The following is a 13,097-nucleotide window of genomic DNA, read 5'->3' on the forward strand; positions in this document are numbered from 1 at the left end:
CTTAGAAATAGGAAAAGCAAAAAAGGGAAATCGGATCAACTAGCTCTCCCCTCCCCTTAATTGATATGATTTCTTATTTTCAAGTATTTGATTACGGTCAGGTACCTACACTTGTGCGAGTGAATTCAACTGTTAATAACTGCAGAGCTTTTAACGTATCAATGGTCAGTTAATTCAACAGAAGCATCCCACTTACTTCCAATATACTATTGTTTTAATAATATACAAAATAGTACTGTGATGTGAGAACATATTAACTGATTTTTAACAAGATGCTTGGAGGTGCTCTCTCCTGCAGACTTCCCTCCATATGGATGCAGTCTTCCTCCTGAAGATGCTTGGAGGCCGAAATAGCTTTCGATCATCCAAATGGGTTTCCTCTCATTGGAGAAAAAGTGTCTAAGGTGCTGCTGCTGCTGCTGGGTGCTGGGTATCTGACGCTTGGTTGCTGAAATGATTGCTGAGTTGTGGTTAGAGATCCAAAAGCAGCTTCGTCCCTGCCAAAGCCGCCAACTCCCTGTGGTCTGCAATGATGACAATGACCGAAAAGTAGAGAAACTGAGCACATAATTGCAGACGAAATGGAGAATAACAAACACATAAGAGAGGGAGAAGAGAAGGAAGCAGACGGTGTTCTAGTAGCACATGCTCTGCAAAATATATGAAAGACGACACTGGTGGAGCTATCAAGGGCTGCTAATGTCGAGCAAACTTACGTCCAGATAATATGTTACAGAAAAAAGATAGCTAAGAACGATAAATAATTACCTTAAAAATTGCACATTATTTGGTAATTGATGCCCCATGTATGCCCCTGCGATGATAATATTAGACATAAAACAAGAAAAGAAGCCAAGAAAGAAAACATAAGGTAACAAAGTGAATTTACTCGGAGAGAAAGCATTTGCGAACGAAGGCGAGTGTGAAGGCATCGTCATGGATTCATTAGACTCAAATTGCGACATAGTAGGAAGGCTCGAAGCATGCATCAAGCCTGGTACTGGAGCATTAGGCAGAGCTCCTTGCAATGAAGACATGGAAGGAAACTACACAAATATAATACTCGAAGGTTAAAATGAATATATTACCAAAGATCTGAACTCTAATTTATCAATTTCTCGATAAGAAACAAAAAATGCTGATAAAAATCAAGTAAAAACAGAAAACTAAGAGCATAAACTATAGCAAATTTGCAAAAAAGAGATGGAACAAGATACAAGAGGTATCAAATTGAATGTTGTGCATACATGTGTGGAAGTCACTAGGCTTTTTTCTTCATTAAGATCAAACGGATTTTTTGGTTTTGCTGGACCCGGAATTACTGGAGCCGGCTGCAAAGGAAAATAACATGTCAACAGCCTCCATATTTTAAGCAGAAATTAATACACAACATATTCAGCTTTTATAAATCTTTAAGCATTATATACCGTCGCGGTAGGGTAATACTGCATGTTGTACCCCATTCCCTGAACTGGAGCAATATGCCAGCCTGAAGATTGTCCAGGGGCTGATGAGTAACTTGCAGTAAAAAGGTCCTGCAGAAAATTTAACATAAGACAATCAAGAAACATTTTAGCCGAAAAAATGTATATACATGAAGCAAATAATGTCCAAGTTCACTAGAATCTTCAATCAATATGAAGAAAATAAGACAATTTCATACTGCCGGGAGTTCCATTCGCACGCTAGTATTCATTTCCACTTGGTATCCAGCTCCACTGCCACTGTCGGTATGTTCAGCTGGATTCAAAATAGATTGAGATGATTTTTCAGCAGGAATACTGAAAGATCTTTGTATGCTTGGTGCCAGTGATAAGTTCCTCAACTGCAGATGTGTACATTAAGCAACAAGGTAATAACACGAACTAGATAAGACATTTAAAAATTATTACTCGCATTCATGAATTTTGAGAGTAATTAATTAAAGAGAAAGCTATTCTCATCTTACCTCAGCGTTTGAAGCTCCAACTGCAAAATTGACATGTGAAGTAGAACCGCTATCCGCGGTGAAGGATATAGAAGATTGATCTTGCTGTGTACTTAGTACTAACTGCTTCTCATCAGTACCTTTTACAGTGGTGTCACCACCAAAAATAGCAAGATCTTGCACAGGACCTGCATCAGCTGGGGAATGACCACCTGCAGGCATGGTGTTTATAGATGCAGTTGACGGAGCACCATCATTGTGTGGTGTCTCAGATGCATTACTCACAGGAACAGATGAGGGAGTTGACAATTCAAATAGCAAAGACTCCAGAGGGTCTGCATTTGGAACCGCAGTTGGAACTTGAGGTGCCTTCTCCGTTGTAGATGATCCAAATGAGGCCCAGTTGTTATCCTCATTGGGTGGAGGTGTTTGCTGCAATTGTGATTCTGTAGCATGTGGGGGCTCGGAATCAGTATTGAAATCAATCAAGCTTACCATATTTTGTTTGGTCGCATTCCCATCATGGCCACCAGTAGATTTGGTTTTCTACAAAGAAAACCAAAAAAACATAAGTGCATATTTTTCTTGAAAACTGTTCAAAAGAGTAGTATGAAGCTCGATAAACTTTTTGGTAATGTTGGGCCATTATATGCCATTAAAGTGCCCAGGTGCATGGATCTCACAAAAATAAATTGAAAGACAGCATTGCAAGAATTTGGACTCAGGATCTCCTGATTTGATACTGTTGGAACATCACTTACACAGAACCCCTGGTGTAGAACTACATAAAAAAAACCCTGTAGTCATAATGTAAGCAGGAACACACCTGATTATGAGCAGAACCATCAGTATCCTTCTGATTTGCTGTGGAACTTTCACCAACCTGTGGAGGAGGCACGTTTTCTCGTAGTTTATCTCTAACAGGGGCCACAACAGGAGAATGGGACCCTTCTGCGGTCTTCTTATTGTCTGGTATCCTGCTTTGGACCTTGGATTCTCCACTTGAGGATCCACGTTTTCCCCCCCGAATCCTGTTATCAACAATCTCAAAACGTAGAGGAGCTCTTATAAAACCACCACTTCTTGAGTTTTCTGGAGAATATCGAGGACTTCTTCTCTCATCATAGTAGTATCTTAAACTTCTTCCACCTGGACTATTACTATAACTCCGTTCCAACCTGTCATCATCATGGAAGCTCCTGGATCCACTACGATGTCCACCAACCTTCTGGTTTTCATCAGACTCCTCAGTGCTCTGTATTAAATAAATAAGAATTTTTAACTAGAGGCAACCAATAAGAGCCTTCGCATCAAAATTAAAATAAGGTCTGTGCTTGCTGCTGTTGATATTGTATGCAAATAAGGAATAACCAAGCTTTCCACAAGGAAAAATTAGAACTATATGAAATAGAAATGTATTGAATGGGAAAATCTTATAAAAAAAAGAAAAGGCTCACCAATCGCAGCATTGGGAGCTTGTTGCCACTCCTCTCACTAGTGTAGATACTCCTCTCACCAGTGTAGACACTCCTCTCGCCAGTGTATTTTCTATCAACATATACATGCTTTATAAAACTCCTGAGTCCATGAAGATTACTGCAAAGTAGTATGTGAATTAGAGAACATCCGATATGAAGTATTCCATACTAATCAAAGAGTTACATGCTTAAATACCCGGCATCAGGGTAAGAATGGTACTGAGGATCCCATTCTTTAAAATAAATTTGTCTTGCTCGCTGTAAATGAACGTTTCAGGGTGAACGTTAGATAGTGGATGAGAAAGAATAATAGTGAGACGAATGAGTGTATGTGCTCACCTCATTTCCCCCTGCTTGAAGTGCACTAACTTCTTCTGCATTAAATTTAGCCATTGACACTGATTTTACTCGGTGAGTGAACTCCCGACTGGACAATTTGAAATCTTAATTGGTCAGCACTGAGAGGATGCAAAATCAAAACGATGCCATGCAAAACTTATGATCAAAACTAGATATGACTACTTACTGTACTCCACTACACTTTGTACAGACAAATGTCAAGAAGGTCGTGCAAACATATTGTGGTCCCTGCACAAAGAATACATTTTTAAAACAATCGTTGAACCAGTATCATTTGTTTGTAGGAGTAGGTTTGAAGGAAAAACTCATATTTACTTCCGCAAGAAAATTCTTATTTATCTTCCTAAGCGCATGAGCATGCATTTGTGGATTTCAAATATTAATTTGCAGAACTTAAAAAATACAGTGTTTTCTACTTTTACTGATTTAATGCTACAGATGAAGAACCATTAATGATGCCAGTATTTTCACGTATTTGGGAACAATATAACAAGAAGATGTCATACCAAGCTATTGCAGTTGATGCATCTTTTATTCTCGGGAAGTTTTAAAAGACTGCGAATTGTTCTTTCGCTTTTCTCATCTTCCTTCAACCCTTTTCTCATTTTTCAGAAAATTATGAAACCTGAACAGAAGGAAGAGATGGAGAAGTAATTATTGCAAGAACCAAGACAACCGATGAGCTTAACTTTCTCTTCCTCAATTTTTTCATCAAGCTGATGGAAACTCACAGGGAGAAAAACCAACCTGATTATTTAATCAGGGTAGATTATATCGATTTCAGCATGAAGAAAATACATTGTCATCTTCCTAAAATGTCCTTGATGAAAATAAATTGAAATACCATGTCCTCTCTCTCTCACACACGCACACTTTCTTAAAGATAATGGATTCCTTTTTCAACTAAACCTATCATACCAATGCAATATATTACATCAACATCAATTTGCTTCTTTTACTTCGCCTACATTTTCTCAGCAGCCAAACAGATGAAAAAGCAATTTATCCTTCCAATTGTTATCAAAATCCGATCAAATGAAGCAAAAGGGTTTAATGCACCTGTTATTACCTGAACATCAATTACCTTCCTTTTCTTTTACCACTATTTCTCAGCAACCAAACAGATGGAAAAGCAAGTTCTCCTTCCAATTGGTACCAAAACGCAATGGAGTGAAGTAAAATAATTTAACAAATGCAAATGTTATTACACGAACATCAATTACCTTCCTTTACTTCTCCTACATTTTCTCAGTAACCAAACAGATGAAAAAGCAGTTTTTCCCTCCAATTGTTATCAAAATCCGATGAATTGAAGCAAAAAAAAAAAAAATGCAGAAATTCAAAACCAACCTGATTACATAACCAGTGTAGCAACTCGAATCTATGTCTGCATCCACAAGCGGGCAGAGAAGAAACCCTAGAAATTGGGAACCGAGAGAGAAATTGATGATAGTAAGCGTTGCGGATGATGACCGGAAGAGGCTGAGAGTCGTACATTTTTGGTGGGAAGTCGGTTAGAGAGACAGCGGAGGAAAGAGGTCAAAGGGAGAGTGAAATTTGCCGATCTTACAGCTTAACGATTATAGCCGTTGAATCATTGCTGATTTTTCAACGGTGTTTCAAATTTCTTTTTATTACCAAAAACGCCCTCCAAGTCTCCCAAATTAAACCATTAATCTTTTTCTTATCTTTCATAAACTATAGGATAATTCTAGGCTAATTTATTTAAATTACGAAAACTGAGATTTAAACTTAAGTGCATAAAGAGAAAACACTGCTCTAGCAGACTTGGAAAAACCTAAGTCGGAACCATTAACATTTCATTGGCCGCAAATCTTGAGCAAATTAAAAAATAAAACGTGTGGACCATTATTTTATACCATTAGACTAGTCATTTTGCGTTATTGGAAGAAATTTTGGGGATAATCACCATTTCAATATCGTCAACGATGGTAAATCATTAATAGGAGCTCGATACAAGAAGAAATGCTCTTAATCACTTGAGTTAGAAGCGATTAGCCTTTTGAATTGTCACTCACTACTCTTTTACCTTGGCTTGATCATGCAATGAAACACGACACTCTAGCAAATTAAATCAAGGCCAAATCACACAAATTATCCATTTCATTCGAGTTATATAACAATAACTGTTATTGTTCTGGTAAGGGAATAAACTCTTTTTACTACCCGTGCGGTTGAAATTATGGCTTTTATAGCTTTTACCGCAACGGCACGGGTAAATATTAAGGGATTTTTCACCCCACTAGCCGTTAGTTTGCATCGAGGCGTAGTATCTCGAGTAAAAAACTAGATTGTTTGACAGCAAAAGGCCATATATTCCTTTCTTTCTTTCAGTACTTGTATTATGTGGGCAAACTGCTCCTTTAATACCGAACGCTTAAAAAACTGGAGGTTAAGGGGGAAAAGAACAGAGGAAAACGAAAAAAGATCTGTACATTGAGATTGGCAGCCAAAATTTCATATACCCTTTTCTTCCCTAACCTGCAGGATGCCGATGATGATCGGTGATACAACAATGGCTGAAGTGAGCAGACAGACAAACAGACTTCAAGCTGGTAAAAGAATCTCGCCCGTTGACGAATCAGAGGAAGTTGAAGCATCCGAGCATCGAAGCAATGAGTTCTAACCCATTCTTGCTGTTCACGCTTTCATGTCAGAATTTCTCTATGGTATCTGCGTAAAAAATACCGAATAAAAAGTAGCCACCACTATTGACAAAGTACAACCAGAACCAAGACCGATTCCACCAAAAACACCGTCGGAGTCTCATGTAGTAGTCTCTATGGGCTGCAGAATGGCAAGCTGAAAGGGATTTGGCATTTTCATTGTATCATCTCACTCTAAATTGTGGTGTTCTACTCTTCATCGTCACTGGAGTCCTCAGAAGAAGTTTTGATCGCTTCCGCGGTCATGAGAGAAACCACAGCCCTGTGTATTGCTAGATCTGCTCTGTAAAACAATCTCTGAGCTCTCTCTCTCTTGAGCCTTGCCATTTTATGTGCATGTTGAGCGGCACCAGATGCATCACGCAGTCTGAACTCATCAAGATCAGAATCATCCAACAGTCCCATGCCATGCCTCGGAGACACTTCTGGTTGATAATAACGCTGGCTTGACCAATCAGGGATATCTGCATTCCATCGATGAAATTCATTTCTGTTTCCTACGACTCTAGGACTGTATGAAGACACCATCTGGGGGGCAACATAAGATACTGTCCTCGCAAATTTCGTTGACTTGCTTCTATGAATTCTGCGGAGATGATTTCTCTCAAACCCATCATTGCTCACCAAGATGTTAGCTGCATCCCTTGGTGAAAATACCCCAGGTGATGTCTGAGATAAGGGGGAGTCGTCTAAAGAGTCATAGTTATGGCCTGGATGTGCCAGCCTTTCATCACCAAAAGCAAACCCATTTGATCTTCTTCCTGAGAGAAGAAATAAAACCTAATTAAGAAAAAATGCTTCCAGAAGAAATTAGTTAAACAAAATAAATGTAGCGTAAAGATTTCAATTAAACATACTAAATAAGGCTAAAGAAAATTACCAATAGCATGGAAACCATCGTGATCTCCTAACATGGCACCATTATGTCCAGAAAGCGAAAATTTCTTCTGTGACCGTTGTTTTGATCCCTTGTTGGGAACTTCTAGTCCCCGTGGTTTCAGACAAAAAGCAAACATTGGTGGCTTCTCAACTGATGCAGGTTTCCCGTAGCATCCATTGGGGAGGGCGGTATTGGTTTTGATCATAGCTTGCTCCCACTCTTTTACTTCTTGTTGATACCTTTCCCATGATGGTGGCTGCAAAGGGAAAAATAAATTTTATGTAATGCATCAGATGAACAAAAAGACAGATGACCTTTCCACAAGGAAAAGAAACAAACATTCAAACACGGCCAAGAAGTAATAGACATAAGCATCCAACCCCCCAAAAAATCCATAATTTGGGTTTCAAATTACATAAGAGTTACGGTAAAAAGAAGGAGAAAGAGAGAAGGGGGGGAGAGAAGAGGGGAGGGGGGGGGGGGTGTATATTTTCAGTAAAACCAAAAAGACCCATTAAGAAAGAATATGTACCTGAAGATGTCGGATTAAAGGCATTCCCTTCCTCTGCCTTTTCTGTAGCCAATGCTCATAAATGGATAAAATCACATCCATGGGCCCAGCACCAGCCATGAGCTCTTCTATTTCTTCAGATGTGAACTCATCACACTGTTGATCATATGCAGCCTTTTCAAACATGTCCATTGTTTTCTCAAACATCTCCTCGTCAATCTCTGTTGAGCTACTGTTGTGAACTTCAGAAGAAATTTGAAACTTCAAAATCCACTGCTCATCATCACTATCCATATCATACAATACCCGAGATGGATCCAAAGCCATTTCAACATCAGTTTCTATTTGCCGGAAGTACTTTGCAGAACTGCGAAGAAATGATATTTCAATTGAATTATCATCACTTTCTTCAATTAAGCGGACACCAGGAATAGGAATGTTTTTTACTGAAGCAGAGCGGATATTCCGATTGTAACACTCTTCATGCATCTCCCTAAATAGTGCCCACTGACTCCTATCTGGAAACTCTAAACCCCAATTCCAGTCCTTTCCTCCTTTCCACATCATAGCATGAGTGTAGCGGTTTGTTGTCCCAGGCTGCAAAAATTGATGTGCTTTGTATGAGTACTTTGTAATCCCTGAAATTTTTACAGCAAGCTTCCACTCATTATGATCAAAAAGCTCTAATACAACATGGGCCCCACACTCCCTCCACCCTCTGTCACTGCCATTGACTAACACATTTGCTTCGCATGATAAGAGTTCCAAATTTCTTTGGGAACCTCTAGAAGCATCTGATGACCTCTTCTCATTATTAGCCCTCCTGATTCGTTTATGAGAAAGCCCCTTCTGGAGGTTTCTTTGCTTCGAACTAAAGTCAAAACCTCCATAAGGCAATGTATAGGACACCTGAGTTCGGGGCTTCTTTGGTCCACTGCCAAAACCATTATGGAAAAGGTCAGCTTTTCCATCTGTCCAACTATTTGAGAGGTGTCCAAGTGATGAACTATTTCTATTTCGGTGCCCTGTACTTCTGGGAGCAGTGGGGTTAGAGCTGGGAATAATGCTACCACTCATATTCCAAGAAAATTCTGTAGGCTGTTGAGCACTTTGCACCTCCCTATCCACAGGCTTCTCATATCGGTCAAATGATGGAATTTCGACAGTGAGACCATTCGGAAAAGATTGGGAATCAGTGTCAGACTTGTCTCTACCAACCAAAGGCCTTGGGGATAAAGAACATTGATCTGACTCTGGATGATGGCTTTGCAACGCTTTCAACTGTACAGCTTTATCTGTTCCAGTCTTTTCAAGGACACCAGTACCATCAGAGGATACAGAAACATCAAGACTGCCATTTTGGAAATGCTGAGATGACTTTGTCTGAGTTCCATGGCATACAGAAATAGCATTGTCTGCATCTGGCTTGGCACAGGATCCACCAGAAGTAGCATTACTTGGTGGAGCCTTCAAATTTTTCTCAGGAGTAATCTTCGAACCTCCATTAATAAAGTCCTTGACCACAGACCAGTCAACTGCCAACATATTGTCACAGTTTTCGACATGCTCCACTGAATCACGGTCCCGAAAACAGATATTAGCAACACAATTTTCCATTAGCAGCTTAAGATGCAAACTAATGAAGAAAGTAGGTGCAGCAGCAAAAGAGAGGGCAAGTGGAGGAAGTTTTCTGCAGAGCTCATCATCACGAGAAGTAGAATGACTACTATTTACAGATATAGATTCCCTGAAACTCCCCTTGAAGTTAATACCCTGCCTGGGCCTACTCTGTGTACCCTGGTTGATGAAAAAATTATGGAAGTGAATACCTTCATAATACAAAGACATTGAAGAATAATATAATTCTACACAATACAGAAGACGGAAAAAAATTCAGTTAGAACCACAAATTATATTCAGAAATGTAGAGAACATAAGACAAATACCTTGACAAAGGAGGAATTCCCGCAAAGAGACATAAAAGGTGACTGATTTCTTCCATTTTTAAGTGCTTTAATACTATCATAGGTGCATTCAGACGGGGGCAGTTTCTTGGTAAGCAAACAATGGCTCGTAAGTTTAGAGTCTAGGTACTTCCACTTTGAATTCTTTACTTCAGAAAAGTTGTAGAATGCAAACACAAGTTGCTTCCCAAGATGCTGAACACTGGAGAATTTAAACCTGATTGAAGTTGCTGGTAACTGGAAATCAATAAACTTCCCCTGCTCATTAGGTTGATGAAACAATGACAGGACAAGAAAAACGAAGGCCACAGCCTGCTTCAAGCAACCTTCAAACAGGAGAAATCTCAGTCCAACTACATTGTCAACAAAAAGCATCTCCAAATAAACCTTTGGCCATGAAATCACCACTGCACCATACTGACGCAGCATTGTGGCACGAAACAACCAAAACTCTACTCTAAAGGAATCATTAATAATTGAATGCACTGGAAGGCCTAACTCAAAAGTAACTCTTCCTGGTTCTATCCGTGGAGGAGTTAATTTCAGCAGTCCTACATCATCAATAGACCACAATGGTCCATTGGCATCCAAGCTTCCCAAGAAATCATATAGTGACCCAAGTTTACTCGCAGAGTCATGGTCATCCTTGGATGTATGAGACAATTCAGACTCATTCTTCCGAAGCCGCCTTCGAACATAAACAATAGGCATTTTGCTATCTTTGGAGGCAGTGCTGCCTTGTGAGGTAGGCTTTTCTGGCATCACATCATCAGATGATCTGCCAGGATGGCGAGAAATTTTTTTATCCCTTTTAAAGGAGCAGTCACCCAAAGATTCATGTAAAGTGGCATCTTCATCAGACAATAGTGGCACAGGCTTTAAAGATAGACCAGATGTTTTTTGCTTCTTCACAACACGGGAAGGAGACTTGACCCGACCCGTAGATCGTGCCAACCATGAAATAATGGGTTCAGTGTCTATATAGCTGCCAATGCCACTATCATCCCCCAAAGTCAATTCTCTTTTTTTCATTTCTTTTCTGCATTTCATGTCTCCTTTTCTCTCATCGGGACTTCTATTCCGCACCTTTGATTTTTTCCGCTCTGTCCTACCGGGAACTTCACTAGGGAGTAACAAGAGCTTGAACCTCTCATTTTGAAGGTCAACCCATTCTTCGTCACGATCATCGTATTTCACATGATGAAGTTTTTTTTCCTTGTCATAGTCATTAATAAGACCATAGTACCAACTTTGGTCTAAAGGCCAGAAGACTTTGATTCTCCGGTTCAATACCCAGTAAGCATCCAAGTTCCCAAAGAAAACTTCATAGAAATGGCGCCTTTTCCGCGAATGCCCCTTTTCATCATGTTGTTTCCTCGGCCTCAATACTCTACCAGAATTGTCAACCGAAGGAGATTCTGATCCAGAAATAGACTTTGACCTATGGCTATCAAAATCCTGTCCAGAAGACAACAAAAAAGACAACCCATTTGCAGAAGCCTTGTCGTTTGAAGAAAACCCAGTGCAGCTGGGATCAAACCTTGATGAAAGCATCCTTGCTGCATTCTGTTCAAGATTCTCCTCATCATCTTCTTGTATATCATGGCCTTTTTTCATAGAACTATCAACCAAAGGCTCAGCTTCCTTTTCGGAGCTTTTACTGTCAGGTGCCAACTCCTTCCTCTTCCTACGATTCCTCCGAGACTTCTTCAAAGATGAATCACCATTGCTTACAGCCGAATAACTTGTAGGAACGTCTTCTTTCTTAGCATGTGGTGCTGAATTCAACTCATTATTTATGTTTTCTTTGAAATCATGCCGACCCTTCTTTCGTTTAACTTTCAAGGACTCAGATTGAGTACCTAAATCATCACCATTTAACTTGGCTATCTGATGAGTCTGATCAACGACACCCACTTTACCAGCAGATTCATCTGGCAGCTTCGGTGCCTGACCACCATCAAATTTCTTCCTCACTAGAAAACCCCGTTTACGCCTCGGGATTTGAATAACCTTATTATTCAAACTAAGCGACGAAACACCATTCAACCCACTACTGCTATCCAATCTATCACTCGACCCAGATTTCCATGACTCTGGATCATGTGAACCAGAATTCAACCCGCTATGATACACTTTATCTAAACTCTTTTTGCTACTAGTATTAACATTCTTCAAACTACTAAGAGAAGCCTCTTTCTTACTCTTCTTTGTCTTGCCCCCGTTCTCATCACCATCCTCGGCACTAACTTTTCTCTTCAAGCTCTTGTTTTCGACATCTTTCCTACTTCTCGATTTATACAAACTCTCCAGACCCAAAGATCTCGATTTTTCGGGAATTTCAGTGCCATGTGAGTTCTCTACTCTATTTTCCATCAACAACCCCTCAATCCAACCACCCAAACCGACGAACCCAAATTTTCACATTCCATCATACACGCCCCTACACATTTTTCAGATCTGTTACACCAAAAACAACCCAAAAAAAAAGACAAAAATCCCTATAAGAAACCAAAATCAAACGATCACCCTATGCCCCAACGCATTCAGATAATTTCCAGTAAAAACAACAAAAAGCACATCAAATTTCAGATTAATCAACTCAATTGCACGCGTACCTTAACCGCCAGAATATGAACCATCAGTCCCTCGAATGAATCGCGAAGATCACGAACGCAAATCATGAATTAGGGTTCGAATCAGCACCTCCCGATTTGAAACCCTAATGTAATTCCCCAATTCTCGAAATTAATTTTCGACAATGGTTGAAAATTCCCCCTTTTTCTTAACCGTAAAGAGACGGAAAAGAGAGCTAGGGTTTCTTCGGTACCGCCAGACTGAGGATTTTGATCCAAAAATAACCAAAAAATGGAACACAAAATGGAAAAATATACGAATCCTCTGGATAACGACACGTGGCGAAATCTGGGATGTTCGATTGGCACGTCCGAGGTGAGCATTCACTTCCTGTGGTTCCATTTATATCACCGTCGGCCAACATGGCAATTTCGTGACAAAGAAGCTGAAAATGGACGGTCGGATTTCGTACCAAAAACATGGACCGTTCAGATTTCATGGTTTTTTGCGGATTTAAAAAGTGGGCCTCATTTTCCCTGAAATATCGGAAATGTCATTGCGTTTGACTACTCGCTAGAGTGTCTAGTATTTGACAATAGCTATGTCCACGTAACACGTGGCGTGTTAGAGGAGCGCGTGATCACAGTGCACTAGCAGGCGGTGCCAGCACCGAGTGGATGTTAATAACCGTACATAGTGACGTGGCAACGGAA

The 13,097-nt window shown here is 40.0% G+C and overlaps 2 protein-coding genes across 5 annotated transcripts; both read right to left on the reverse strand.

Annotated features, from left to right (window-relative positions):
- Nucleotides 1–162: 162 nt before the first annotated feature.
- Nucleotides 163–5,324, reverse strand: LOC103965993 (probable ADP-ribosylation factor GTPase-activating protein AGD14). Of its 2 annotated transcripts, XM_009379103.3 has the most exons (14): nt 5,116–5,324; nt 4,272–4,390; nt 3,932–3,993; nt 3,745–3,832; nt 3,602–3,663; nt 3,385–3,523; nt 2,754–3,182; nt 1,949–2,473; nt 1,664–1,825; nt 1,428–1,535; nt 1,248–1,331; nt 890–1,046; nt 769–814; nt 163–524 (listed from the first exon to the last, which is right to left on the reverse strand). In XM_009379103.3, the coding sequence occupies exons 2-14, from the start codon at nt 4,368–4,370 to the stop codon at nt 362–364; spliced, it is 2,124 nt and encodes a 707-aa protein (XP_009377378.2). In that variant the 5' UTR covers nt 4,371–4,390; nt 5,116–5,324; the 3' UTR covers nt 163–361. The 2 variants fall into 2 exon arrangements, with proteins under 2 accessions (XP_009377378.2, XP_048436371.1); XM_048580414.1 differs by having other exon boundaries at nt 769–1,046.
- A 756-nt stretch (nt 5,325–6,080) lies between these two features.
- LOC103965994 lies at nt 6,081–12,569 on the reverse strand. Of its 3 annotated transcripts, none has more exons than XM_009379106.3 (5): nt 12,426–12,569; nt 9,790–12,250; nt 7,865–9,640; nt 7,333–7,588; nt 6,081–7,213 (listed from the first exon to the last, which is right to left on the reverse strand). In XM_009379106.3, exons 2-5 carry the CDS (start codon nt 12,181–12,183, stop codon nt 6,642–6,644), a joined length of 4,998 nt encoding a protein of 1,665 aa, XP_009377381.2. In that variant the 5' UTR covers nt 12,184–12,250; nt 12,426–12,569; the 3' UTR covers nt 6,081–6,641. The 3 variants fall into 3 exon arrangements, with proteins under 3 accessions (XP_009377381.2, XP_009377380.2, XP_048436372.1); XM_009379105.3 differs by having other exon boundaries at nt 9,790–12,267; XM_048580415.1 differs by having other exon boundaries at nt 9,790–12,308.
- Between the last annotated feature and the right edge of the window lie 528 nt (nt 12,570–13,097).

Source organism: the organism of the source record quoted next, unplaced genomic scaffold (assembly GCF_019419815.1).
Source record: "Pyrus x bretschneideri cultivar Hongxiangsu unplaced genomic scaffold, Pyrus_bretschneideri_v1 Contig15, whole genome shotgun sequence".
NCBI lineage: Eukaryota > Viridiplantae > Streptophyta > Magnoliopsida > Rosales > Rosaceae > Pyrus > Pyrus x bretschneideri.

Coding starts and splice junctions, on each gene's coding strand:
- LOC103965994 (XM_009379106.3), bottom strand. CDS start 12,183: ATGGAAAATAGAGTAGAGAACTCACATGGCACTGAAATTCCCGAAAAA. Junction 9,641..9,789: donor GGAATTCCTCCTTTGTCAAG/GTATTTGTCTTA, acceptor TTCATCAACCAG/GGTACACAGAGTAGGCCCAG. Junction 7,589..7,864: donor CTTTAATCCGACATCTTCAG/GTACATATTCTT, acceptor TTCCCTTTGCAG/CCACCATCATGGGAAAGGTA.
- LOC103965993 (XM_048580414.1), bottom strand. CDS start 4,370: ATGAGAAAAGGGTTGAAGGAAGATGAGAAAAGCGAAAGAACAATTCGC. Junction 3,664..3,744: donor TTCAAGCAGGGGGAAATGAG/GTGAGCACATAC, acceptor GTTCATTTACAG/CGAGCAAGACAAATTTATTT. Junction 3,183..3,384: donor AGCTCCCAATGCTGCGATTG/GTGAGCCTTTTC, acceptor TATTTAATACAG/AGCACTGAGGAGTCTGATGA.